Genomic DNA, 13,638 nt, shown 5'->3' on the forward strand with positions numbered 1-13,638 from the left:
AGGGGGGAGCTCCTACTGTAGTCAGACAGAGTAGAGGGGAGGGGGGGGGCTCCTACTGTAGTCAGACAGAGTAGAGGGGGGGGGGCGCTCCTAATGTAGTCAGACAGAGTAGAGGGGGGAGAGAGCTCCTACTGTAGTCAGACAGAGTAGAGGGGGGAGGGAGCTCCTAATGTAGTCAGACAGAGTAGAGGGGAGGGGGGGGGATCCTACTGTAGTCAGACAGAGTAGAGGGGGGGGGCGCTCCTAATGTAGTCAGACAGAGTAGAGGGGGGAGAGAGCTCCTACTGTAGTCAGACAGAGTAGAGGGGGGAGGGAGCTCCTAATGTAGTCAGACAGAGTAGAGGGGAGGGGGGGGGGCTCCTACTGTAGTCAGACAGAGTAGAGGGGGGGGGGGGCGCTCCTAATGTAGTCAGACAGAGTAGAGGGGGGAGAGAGCTCCTACTGTAGTCAGACAGAGTAGAGGGGGGAGGGAGCTCCTAATGTAGTCAGACAGAGTAGAGGGGAGGGGGGGGCTCCTACTGTAGTCAGACAGAGTAGAGGGGGGGGCGCTCCTAATGTAGTCAGACAGAGTAGAGGGGGGAGGGAGCTCCTACTGTAGTCAGACAGAGTAGAGGGGGGGAGCTCCTACTGTAGTCAGACAGAGTAGAGGGGGGAGGGAGCTCCTACTGTAGTCAGACAGAGTAGAGGGGGGAGCTCCTACTGTAGTCAGACAGAGTAGAGGGGGGGAGAGCTCCTACTGTAGTCAGACAGAGTAGAGGGGAAGGCTCTTACTGTAGTCAGACAGAGTAGGGGGGGGGGCTCCTACTGTAGTCAGACAGAGTAGAGGGGGGGAGAGCTCCTACTGTAGTCAGACAGAGTAGAGGGGGGAGGGAGCTCCTAATGTAGTCAGACAGAGTAGAGGGGAAGGCTCCTACTGTAGTCAGACAGAGTAGAGGGGGGGAGAGCTCCTACTGTAGTCACACAGAGTAGGGGGGAGCTCCTACTGTAGTCAGACAGAGTAGGGGGGAGCTCCTACTGTAGTCAGACAGAGTAGAGGGGGGAGCTCCTACTGTAGTCAGACAGAGTAGAGGGGGGGAGAGCTCCTACTGTAGTCAGACAGAGTAGAGGGGAAGGCTCTTACTGTAGTCAGACAGAGTAGAGGGGGGGGAGAGCTCCTACTGTAGTCAGACAGAGTAGAGGGGGGAGGGAGTTCCTAATGTAGTCAGACAGAGTAGGGGGGGGGGAGCTCCTACTGTAGTCAGACAGAGTAGAGGGGGGAGGGGTGCTACTGTAGTCAGAGTAGAGGGGGGGAGCTTCTACTGTAGTCAGACAGAGTAGAGGGGGGGGGCTTCTACTGTAGTCAGACAGAGTAGAGGGGGGGGGGGCGGTCCTACTGTAGTCAGAGTAGAGAGGGGGGGAGCTTCTACTTTAGTCAGATATCATTACTACTACTGATATCATTCAACGCAGAGAAGATTTTTTTTAACGTGTTTCGGTTTTAAAACTTTAAGTTGCAAAAGAGACACAACGTGACCATAGAAGAGGAGGAGAAGAAAGGAGGAATTGCTGGAATTGTTGGGATTGTGTCTGGTGCCCCCTTTATTACAGTCTCCCCCTCCCCCGATGTAGTCAGTGCTAATCTTTATCTCCTGGGGTTAGCAGAGCAGATTGTAATAAGTGTGTGTTTTTGTCCCCTCACCCTGATGAGACAATCCTTGACCCACGAGTCATTGGCCTAGATTCACTTTATATACACAGGACCCCCCTCCCCTCCCCGCTTATCTCCGGCCTTTTGTCGAGCTGTTTGGGGAAGGGCTTTGCGAGTGTGAGGGCCATCAGATAAGATTGTTAGTATAGGCCAGGCTTTGTTATTGTAGAGATCAGCGGTGGTCACTTACATAAACATCTCAGGGTCTTCTCCTCTTCTGGGTCTGGTTACTGTAATGTGATCCCAGTGCGGGGTCATGGATTACTCAGAAGGACCTTAAAAGACTCAATCACCAACATTTACCCAGTCTTATCCTCCCGGGGTTATGTGCAAATCTCACAGGAACGTAAAACAGGGGATTATTAGCGGCTCCCGATTATTCTGTGGGGATGCTCATGTCTTTCGAGGGAAATTTGTAAGGTGTACCATACAGACATCAGACAGTGTTAAGTATTGACCCTGGAGAGAAGTGCAAATTTTTGAGTTAGTAGAAGCAGGACTGTGAAATATGGATTAATATCCCAGGATTGTTGCTTCTGGGGCTTTTGCTACTCTTTAGGCTGAGGGACCATGTGTGGTGCAATTTAGTTGTCCACTACTATTCCACAAGGTGTTGCGTGTCATGAAGCAAACTGTATCATCGGTGTTTCATCTAGACCACGTCCATATTGCATGGTAGACTTTGCCATCCAGTGGGTTGAGGGACCATGCATGGTGGAAGAGCAAAGACTTCTTCACTTGCCGTGATGGCTGCGTTGATACAAATTTGAGTTGTCACTTACCTAGACGTTCTCCTGGTCTGTGAGTTTTTTCTGTTTTGCCATGTGGTGGTCTGAGGGACCATATGTTGAGAAGTTTTGTTGTCCATGTCTATACCACATGGTGGATTTTGTCTGCACTGAGCTGGAGGCTCTTCTGAATGGTTTCTCTTACCATTTATGGGACAATCTTGTAGCCCGTTGTTGTGATGTATGATGGACTTTGTCATATGGAAAGCTGAGGGACCAAGCTCGTGTAGTTGGCTGAGGGACCACTTTTTCAGCCCATTATTGAGTTGCATGGTGGACCTTGCCATAAGGTAAGATGAGGGACCATGCCCATGTAGTGGGACATCTTCATGTACCGTAGGGGGCAGTCTTGTAGCACTTGGCTGTATTGGATCAATCAAAGGGCTGTGAGACCATGTATGGGACTGTCTTGTAGTCCATTGCTATACTTCCTGGTGGATGTTGACCACAGTGATCTGAAGGACCATACTCTTGTAGGCCACTGCTTTACTACACGTTGTCCCTTGCCATGCGGTGGTCTGAGAGCAGTAGGACGTTGCCGTCTTTCATGGTAGACTTTGCCATAAGGTAAGCTGAGGAACTATCAAAATCAACCTATAGAAAGTCCAACCCAACCAATAAAACGCCACTTTTTCAGCCCATTGTTGAGTTGCGTGATGGACTTTGCCATAAGGTAAGATGAGGGACCATGCCCATGTAGAGGGACATCTTCCATGAGTACGGTCTCACAGTTTTGCCCGTCGTCTTCCTGTTGTCTTCTCCCGACAGGAGTGTGTTAAGTGTAACCTGAGCCAAGACCTGAGAGGTGTGCTCCTCTGTAGAGGCGGGGCCCTCCCTTGTGTCACACCTTACAGGTAGCTGGTATTTGGAAATAGTCCGGGGTTGTACCGGCAGGCAGTGGCTTGTATATCAGGAGTTATGTTGTGCGCCTCATGGGGGGAGGAGACGCTGCTTGCTGGGACCTAATGGAAGCTATCGAGGAGCTGAGGACAACCACAGGATGACTACTACAACTATAAGTAAAGGTAGGAGAAGGCCTGGATGCTTATGGAAGATCTTGTTGTGGACGGGGGAAGGTGGACAGTCTCTAGGATGTGATATCCCAGTATGTTGGGAGGGGCAATAAGACAAAAGGTGAAAGAGAACCCAACCTCGAGGTATGGGGGGGGGGGGTGTCTGGTGGGTTTTAGGCATGAGTGATACCTAGAAGATACCTAGAAGAGTTCTGTTTCGTGGTTGTGGTGTCTCGTAGTTAGGCGTGTCTATACGTGAGTGAGTTTGGGCCTGTATGAAGCTACACCGAGGCTGTACATGTACTTTCCTGTAAATGTCACATGACTTATATAGTCACCACTTCCTACACACTCACTATTCTGCTGTATGAAAGAGTAGAATCGCTGCGGGGGTGTCAGCTTCTGCTGCGGGCATATAAATGAGTGTAAAATATAATGCAGCAGATTTCTCAGCGTCTGCCGATGTCTATTGTAACTTTACACCTCCGACTAGTTTAGTTGTGCTGCAAATCTGGAGCATTTTTGGGGTACAGTAGTGCAGATTAGGCGACACCCACACAAACCAGGGTCAGGCCCTCTAGAACAAAGCTTGTCCCCTTATTATACAAGTTTTGGGGCCACATCTACTTAATATACCTCCCCCTCCATAGGATATCCTCGCACTATGTGTGGCCTTGGAGGACACTTTTAATCTGGTTTCTTTAGTAAAGGGTTAAAACTTTTCTATGTTTGGTGAATGGGTCCGAGTATGTCTCACTATAGACACGTACATTATAGTGAAAGTCTCAGCTGTCGTATCCAGTTTTGGTCCAGTTGGATTTGCAAGGCTTGATGGGGCTTGTAGTCAAAGGAAATCTCCCATCAATTTCCATCCTGATAAACCAGGGACACTTACTCCTAGATCCAGGCACCGGGACTGTGGTGATCTTCTTATATCTGTTATCCAGGGCCTCCCTCCACCTAAAATCAACTTTTATAATTATGCTAATGAATCAGAAGGGGTCCTGGGGACATTAGCAGAGCCTGTCTATGTTGTAGCTTCACAGGCTCTTACCCTGTGCAGGAGCACTTCTCCCTTCACCCCCACTGTGTAATATTACAGCAGGCAGAGGAAGGGGGGAAGTGACGAGGGAGCAGGTAGGGGGTGAGGTGCACCTGTACAGTGTAACAGCTTGTAAAGCTACAGCACGGAGGGGCTGTGGAAAACGCCCCACCAGAATGCTTCAGGCCCATTAACATAATTTAAAAAGTTGATGTTAGAAGGAAGGAGGCCATGGATAACAAATATAAGAAGATTACCACAGTTATGGTCCTGGGTCTATTAGTAAGTGTCCCTGTTTTATCCGGGTGGATTGGTAGATTTCCTTTATGTACACGGAGGTAGTAGAGTACCTACCACATATCATCTCTTTATGAATGTGTGAGTATGTGGGATGGGGACTACAACTCCCAGCATGCTTAAGGAGAGACACTTCTGTCAGCAGATGAACTGCCGGACCCTTATCTCCCCCCCGATATCACTGAAGTGTCTTGTAAAGGAGATTACACATGGCTGATAACTGTGCAGACACAATACACCAGCAGTCTTATCTCCTGTGTGTTCACCAAGGTCACGTCCTCTCATTGTCACCACTCAGGATGATCATAGCAAACAAGTATACAGTATGGGCAGCAGCTGGGCACTGACAGTCCATGAATGGATTCAGAACCTTAAAGAGAACCTGACACCGGGGACCTCATTTTTCACTACAGACAGGTTGTAGGAGCCCATTACAGCTGCAGTGCACATCTGTCTTTCTGCATTTTCTAAGCATTTGCATTACAATATAATTGTGTGTTATAACTTACATCATGACAGAATCATGTGTGTAGTCCCAGGGGTTGGGCTTTGGTTTGGATGCATTTCAAAAAGCAACATGTGATTTGTCTGTGTTGCTCACTCCTCAGCTCTCAGCCCCCACCTCTATGCACCTGTACAGCTCCTCCATCCCCCACGGATGTCATATCACCAGGCTGTGAGCTCTGTCAATGGGAGGGAGGGAGGAGCTGTACGGGAGCACAAAGGCTGAGAGCTGAGGAGTGAGCAGCACAGACAAGTCACAAGTTGTTTTTTTGAAATGCATCCAAACCAAAGCCCAACCCCTGGGACTACACGGAGGATATGGTCAGGGTGCAAGGTAAGTTATAACACACAATTATAACAATTATAGTTATAAGTGTATAGTGTAATTATAACAATTATAGTGTAATGCAATATAAAGAGCTGTAATGAGCTTCTGCAACCTGTCTTTAGTGAAAATGAGGTCCCTGGTGACAGGTTCCCTTTAGAGGATTTTATCCCATTAGACCATTAGACTACCAACTCCCTCCGGAAGGAGGATGAAATGTCCTTTCTAGAATTTCCTGTTTTCCTATAAAAAAAAAATTCTCCAAAGTCATTTGAAAATAAGCAGAGAAGAGTCATATTTTCCTTGAGATGAGTGAAGTTTAGAGGCTGCAGGGGAAGAGTCATGGGAAAATATGCAAAGTTTTCCAGGATGGGAGAAGGAAAACCATGCCTCTATCTACCATGTAAGGGTGGGGGGGGGGGGGGGGAGTCATTTCAGATGGATTAGAAACATGATGTCATATTAAAGATAAGAATCTCAACTTTCAAATCTTTAAGAAAAAAAATGTCTTCAGGTGTTCTGTGAGCTACAGCAACAGAGATACCGATACAAACTTAAAAAACTGGATTTTTGTCTAGATCTCACATTTCCAACTATGTCTTTACCTGCCTGTACCTCCGGTTCTCACAGAGCCCCAGGCCTGATACAGTCTGAGAGATGACATTTGATAGGACACCAGAATCATGTTTCTAGGTCCTATAGAACTAAAGTTAGGGAAGCTCTCCCACCACAGCCCCCAAACTTGACTCATCCCTGGAAAATGTAACTCTTCTCAGCTCATTTTCAAGTGTCCTTTTTGGGTAGATTTCTCTTATAGGTCAACTATTGAGATGTCACATAACAGAGCGAAGTCTAGAAAGGACATCCCATGCCTGAGGGGGCTTTTAATGGGGTCAAATCTGGTGATAGGTTGCCCTTAAATAAGAGACTCCTGAGAAAAGCCTACAACTATAGTAGTTTTACATCTACAGATGTCGATTTCGGTAGCCATGGACGGCAGTCAGCGTCTACCGTGTATACTCGAGTATAAGCCGACCCAAGTATACGTCGATTTCCCTCATTTTACCACAAAAACATGGTATTTTTTTTTTTACTCGAGTATAAGCCAAGTTTGGGGTTTCAGCACTTTTTTTTGTGCTGAAAAACTAGGCTTATACTCGAGTATATATAGTATATATAAAAAAAAAAATAATTTGAAAAGTATAGGCCCCCATGCTTAAAAGGATCGGTCATCAACCGGGCCGGTACATTCAGCATTGTGGCTGCTGGCCGGGAGTGTTCACCCGGTGGGATCGGTTGATGTAGAACAAGGGATTTCACTGGGACCCCCAAGCCAAGCGATTGGCTGCATTGTGACCTGTGACCTTCATCACTTGAGATCCAGATGGTCAAAGCGACACTGGAGAAAGAGGAGACTACACCCGGGGTGCCAGGTGTTTGACCCGGTCTGCTGACCTATCGTAAGGAGAAGTCATTAGTGACAAATTCCTGGAAAACACTTCCATCTACTTCATTAGTAAGACTTTTATGGTGATAAATCTCTTCTTGGCTCTGAAGTTGGGTTTATGGTTTTGGATGAAGTTTTTTGAAGAATTGAGAGGACTCGGGGGGGGGGGGGGGGGTGCCTTCAAGCAAGTTCTTGTCTGTACAATCCATTGGTGATTAAGAACCATGGGGATCACTGGGGCAATCCCTTACATGTCATCCAGAAGGCTCAGTTATGTTCTGTTGTACCACGCCGAATTTACTGGGACAAAGTGAATGGGGTTCCGCTTGGAAGAGTAGAGTGCATCTACTTCTCTAGATCTGTGGAGAAGCCACCGGAGGTCTCACACCTGCGGCTAACCATCTGTTAGGAAACATCTACTCCAAGTCCTGACAGCAACAAAGATAGGCAACTAAGCTATGTGTGAAGGTGGCCAAACCCTACGGATATTGGATGGCCGAAAAGCTGACCATATTTTGCCAACCATTGATACTTGACGTGACCAAGGGTAACGGGTAACGACCAATGGCACTTTATAAAAGTTGTTCTACCATATGGTTATTGTCAGCGGCTTTCGTTACAAGATGACAAAACACTATCTACATCCCATCAGAGGAAGTCCGGACTGGGCCTCAGATCATGGAGGAGATCCCTTAGCATCTTTGACTTTAAACATTTCAACCAGGTTGCTGACCTTCACAGTACAACCATGAACGACGAGTCTAGAAATCAGTAACGTTAGCCATATACATTGGAAAGAAGACAGTGTAATGGGCGGTGAATTCTCATTGAAAGGTTCTACGCCAGTAAAAATAGGCCTATCAGATGTAGATGGTAAACATGGCCGAGTACTCTCCGGAGGATGACAGTGTGTTACCAGTTGGCCTTTACAATCCTTCTTTTATTAATGTATTCCAATGTTCATTGATATTAGATATATGCCACCAAAATTGATTATTTTGGTGTGACCTGGTAGATCATCTAATGTTTTTGGGGCCTTCTGACATCTATATGATGATGGCAGATATTTTAGAGTTTAGCATTTTGGATTTCAATGATGTCCTATACTTGGGGATAGAAGTTGCCACCAATTTTCTCTACGGCAGAAGGGGGTCGGGAGGGATTATTGTTGGCCACCATATATCTTATGGAATGATTAGCATGGCTAGGTAACATCAGATACCATAGTGATATCACAGGTATAGTCAGGGTTTTCTCTTTATGACCATCAGTCTGGTATAATATCCTTTCCACCGGTCTCCTCTCCAGCTTTTTGGTATTTTAGCTGTGCATTGAGTGCTTTGTAGTTGACTTGTTGTTCCACCTATTTGCATCTCTAAACTTCTTCTTAATTAACCTGCAAAACTGGACTGTTGTATTGTTCAGAGCAGAGGAGGGGGATGGTGCAGGTGATGTTATCTCTGTATTTCATTGGGCAAAGGCTAAGAGAGTTTCCATTAATGGTCATTTTGCTCTTGGGCTGTCATTGGTCCTGTGTGATGGACCTTATTTAGCTTATTTTAGTGGACCAATCAAAAGACTTTTCATAAACCACTATTCATCCAAAATCTCCTCTTCTCACTCGCTTGTTCTCATATTGAATGTTGAGAGTCTTCAACAGAAGGATTGACCAATTCATTTCCAAATCGCCCAATCTCCACCCATATCTGCCATCAGGTTCTGACTGGGGTACGATGGGTCTACCAAATGTTGTGATCTAGAGCAGTGTTCCCCAACCACCGGTCTATGGCCCAAGACCGGGCCATGGAACACCTTGTTCCAGGCCGCGCTGGACCTCTGTAAAAACAAACAAAAGAAAATATACTCACCTTCCCCGTTCCCCTGCAGCAGTCTTCTCTCCCATTACTTAATTTCCATGTAAATGCACTGTTCTATTGACGGTGAGCGAAGAGAAGACTGCTGCAGGGGAACAGGGAAGGTGAGTATTTTTTTTTTTTTTAGTTCAGCTGGGATAGTAGAAGGTGGGGGGGGGGGCTTTTTAAGGAAATTGGACAATATAAGCTAGGCACACAGGGAGTTTTGTGGGTCATGCAAACTTACATTTTTGGCTATGAAACAGAAACCAGACTGTATCCCCCCCCCCACCTACTGGTCCCTGGAGAAAATATATGTTTACAGCCGGTCCCTGGGCAAAAAAAGGTTGGGGACCACTGATCTAGAGGGCCCGCTCGCCATGCATAAAATTCCCAGGTAGGATTGTTAAAATCTAACGATCCATATTTGTGAATAGTCCTGTCTGTAACAGACAACAATGTCGAGTTATTGCTCCAATGGCTTCCGAATTGGTTCATCTTTTGCTAGACTTTTGAGGCCAGTTTTAATGTGTTAGAGCTTGTGCCCACTGGGAGATTCTCCGTTCCTCTTGTGGGTCGATGAGACAGTCTGCTATCATAGGACAGATCGGCCGGGGGAAGCCCCATACACATTAGATGGTTGGATAGATCCATAACAAGTGGCTTCACAGACAATCTTAATCAATGCCTGAGAATAGAACAAAGGTAGTGTTTTCTTCTAGGTGGTCTCCATGTCTATTTTATTCGCAAATTTAATTATTTTTTCTTTTCCTTTCAGGGTTTACCGACCCCCTTAAGATGGAGCAATGCTACTTTAACAAAAGCATCGGCTTCTTCTACAACAACAGTGGCAAAGACTTAACGACAGAATGGAGACCGAAGGACAGTCTGGTGGTCGGCTTGGGACTTACCGTGTGCGTCTTTGTACTTTTGACCAACATAATGGTCATTACAGCCATCATAATAAACCGGAGGTTCCACTATCCCATCTACTATCTATTGGGGAACTTAGCGGCTGCGGATCTATTCGCCGGTGTAGCCTACACTTATCTCATGTTCCATACTGGTCCACGGACTGCTAGTCTCACTGTGAAAACCTGGCTCCTCCGACAAAGTTTACTAGACACCAGCCTCACAGCCTCGGTGGCCAATCTCCTGGCCATAGCCGTAGAGCGGCACCAGACGGTCTTTGCAATGCAGCTTCACAGCAAGATGTCCAACCAACGTGTCTGCATCCTCATCGCCTGCATCTGGCTATCGGCTCTGTTGTTGGGTCTCATCCCGTCTTTCGGGTGGCATTGTATTTGTAACATCAAATCCTGTTCGCGAATGGCCCCACTGTACAGCCGGAGTTACCTGATCTTCTGGGCGGTATCCAACTTGGTGGCCTTTTTGATTATGATGGTGGTCTACTTGCATATTTTTATCTACGTCAAGAGGAGGATGGTCAGGATGTCCCGGCACACGTCTTTCCATCCCAAGTATCGGGAGACAATGATCAACTTGATGAAGACTGTGTTTATCATATTGAGTAAGTAATCGGTGATAAAGTTTACACATTTTGTGCGGAATACCATCATATTCTGGAATTTTGAGTTAATAGAGGTAGGTTCTCTATCCAGTGCCCTCATCTGTTGGTTAGAACGGAGAGTAGTAGAGAAAATTCACACTTACTACCACATTTTACAACATAATACAACTTATCACTGGTGGTCCCACCTAAGGGACATTTCGGGATCATCTTATTGTTAAGAGATGATTCTCCTTATTTGAGATCCATATCCAATATTTGTTTGGTAAAATTTGTTCTGGGTGGTTCTCAAGCGATGGGGATGAGTTCTAGATACAGAAGACGTTACTGATAACTTGTCTTTGGTGGATGCTCTTGTTGGTGGCCATATTGACCCATTGGATATGCAAGAAAGAGCATTGTCATTCTGAGATTGACTGTCCCATGATATCTCTCTTCAGGAGGAGGTGTAGACAGATTAGACAGCAGTAGCTTATATTTTAGCTCTAGAGTTGGGCGTAGGCCAATATCTTCCTCTCCTGATCCCACCATACTCTTGCACACTCAATAAGCTGAAGACGGAGATGAAAATATGGGAACACCTATAGTAAGATCCTATCTCCATAAGAAGAGGTGGATATGTCCAAATCCAACATCCCTGACCTTTTTCGGTGGGTTTGGTCAACAAACATCTAATGTATATGGTCTGCTTCAAGGAAATCTACCCTCGGTTTTTTGTATTGTGAACCAAACATACCATGAGAATGCTGTAGCGACACTGATGCAGAAACATATCTTGTTTAATCCCTAATCCGAGTGGTTTTGCTGATAAAACAATTATAAAATTCGGGACCTTAGGAAAGCTGGGTGCCTACATAAACACATTACATGGTGATTCCTGAACTGTCCACACAGGACTAATCAAACTGAGCTGGATGACTTATACACATCAGCCGGGGGGATGGTGCAACGATTGATTACTTCTGCCTGTCAGAGACAACACAGTGAATACAGCTTTCTCTGGAGCAGTGCATAATTAGGGTGAGAGGAGAAGCGCCGGGGCAGCCACAGGAGCGACCGAGCCTCATTATCATCATTTTGTGATTGTTTTTTCAGCAAAACCACTCGTTTCAAGGATTAAACAAGATATGTTCCTGCATCAGTGTAGCTACAGCATTATGTTTGGTTCATAATGCATAAAAGCAAATGGTAGATTTCCTTTAAGACTTGAGGTCGGGAAACATACTGGAAACAGTTCTGTTTGTTTACCGGCCCAAACCCAACATGCAGACCTGAAAAGAGTCATGCCTAAAGAAATGTATTGTAACCAAAGAGCTTCCTATAAGTTCCTTCAACCTGTGTAAAACGTCAGTAAGAGCCGTTCTTTATCATCCCAAGTCATAGAAGGTGTGGTGGGTGCCCGGGGATGTTGTCTTCTGAGATCACCGAGGCGTAGTCATGCCTCCTCCATGCTCCATGCATATACCCATAGTAGAGGTATGTATCACTGCAGACTTCTTCCTTCTCTAATGACTATGTGATGTAACAGAAGAGGTCGTTGGGGTTGCTCCATGACTCGGGACATCTAGGTCAGGGCATAAGGGAACCTATCAGCAGACGGCTCCATCCGTAGTCTATCGGCTATCCTGATTGGCCATCATGCCGTGTGTCCCGACCCCACAGATCCTCTCATAATGACCTAAATATTTGTGACAGTAAAGTTAGGGTCACTTGTTTCCTGTGTTCCATAAGACAAAGAAATAATTCCAAGAATTCCCAACTTTTTTACGTCAGTGCCAGAAGAACCAAGGACCATGTTTTTCCTCTTGCATGGTGAGACTTGTCGTGGTTCCCGCAGGTATGAGGGGGGGGGGGGGTACACGATCCTCTGCCGATTGGATCACAGGATCAAATTTCAGGATAGACATCACGGAGAGGGAGAGATAAGATGATCTGTCCGCTGCTCCACATACTAACGTTCTATGGTATCCGTCCCCGTTCTGTGTGGTCAGCCAGGGACATTGTAGCGTGTGGGATTTATGAATTAGAACATTTTGGATCCGCAGTGTCACGATGGGAATCTTTGTGTCATTCAGGGCATTGGGTGGGGGGAGGGGTCCTGCTGCAGTCATGTCAGGTATAGGGTGGGGGGAGGGGCTCCTGCTGCAGTCGTGTCAGGTATAGGGTGGGGGGAGGGGCTCCTGCTGCAGTCGTGTCAGGTATAGGGTGGGGGGAGGGGCTCCTGCTGCAGTCGTGTCAGGTATAGGGTGGGGGGAGGGGCTCCTGCTGCAGTCGTGTCAGGTATAGGGTGGGGGGAGGGGCTCCTGCTGCAGTCGTGTCAGGTATAGGGTGGGGGGAGGGGTCCTGCTGCAGTCGTGTCAGGTATAGGGTGGGGGGAGGGGCTCCTGCTGCAGTCGTGTCAGGTATAGGGTGGGGGGAGGGGCTCCTGCTGCAGTCGTGTCAGGTATAGGGTGGGGGGAGGGGCTCCTGCTGCAGTCGTGTCAGGTATAGGGTGGGGGGAGGGGTCCTGCTGCAGTCGTGTCAGGTATAGGGTGGGGGGAGGGGCTCCTGCTGCAGTCGTGTCAGGTATAGGGTGGGGGGAGGGGTCCTGCTGCAGTCGTGTCAGGTATAGGGTGGGGGGAGGGGTCCTGCTGCAGTCGTGTCAGGTATAGGGGTGGGGGACGTCTGCCATGTGTAACCAGCACAAGACTATGGATATTATTTATCTTTATGATCCCTTTAGTGGGTACAAAGGTTCCCCCCTGGTATTACACCATCCACCTGCACAAGGACAGACCCAACCCATGTCCTGAAGAGACGACTTCTTCTTCTTCTCCTCCGCTCCCTATAACAAGTTCTGAGCTTTGGAAAGATGAGAAGAAAATCCCGGGAACGGGAAGTTATTCATCCCATAAAACGCTTTTACAGGAGAATGTGGTGTATAAATCCCCGGTTACATTCCTGTGTCATCCTCCGTGTCATCCCCTTAAGACTTATAGCCAGTTCTGGTCACCATCATCATCATCATCATGATACGGCCATGTAACCCTTTACTGTCCGGAAGGAGCGATTTTGATTGGCGGGGGGGAATGCCGCTCCTATGTTCCCATTGCTATTACAATTGCAATGACCTTTAAGGACTGTGGTCAGGCAGCTGTAAGGTCTCTATCGG

At 47.1% G+C, this 13,638-nt stretch overlaps 1 protein-coding gene across 2 annotated transcripts in view; it reads left to right on the top strand.

Annotated features, from left to right (window-relative positions):
* The window catches only part of LPAR2 (lysophosphatidic acid receptor 2), a 32,146-nt gene that overhangs the window by 9,676 nt on the left and 8,832 nt on the right, over positions 1-13,638 (top strand). Inside the window, exons 1-2 of one of the 2 annotated variants that reach the window (XM_072149413.1) lie at positions 3,337-3,500; positions 9,735-10,487. In XM_072149413.1, the coding sequence (XP_072005514.1) occupies positions 3,476-3,500; positions 9,735-10,487 (778 nt within the window). In that variant the 5' untranslated portion in view covers positions 3,337-3,475. Of the gene's footprint in view, positions 1-3,336; positions 3,501-9,734; positions 10,488-13,638 lie in introns of those variants that run through there. The other variant, XM_072149414.1, reaches the window with a different exon arrangement.

The sequence above is a fragment of the Engystomops pustulosus genome, chromosome 4 (assembly GCF_040894005.1).
Source record: "Engystomops pustulosus chromosome 4, aEngPut4.maternal, whole genome shotgun sequence".
Taxonomy (NCBI): Eukaryota; Metazoa; Chordata; class Amphibia; order Anura; family Leptodactylidae; genus Engystomops; species Engystomops pustulosus.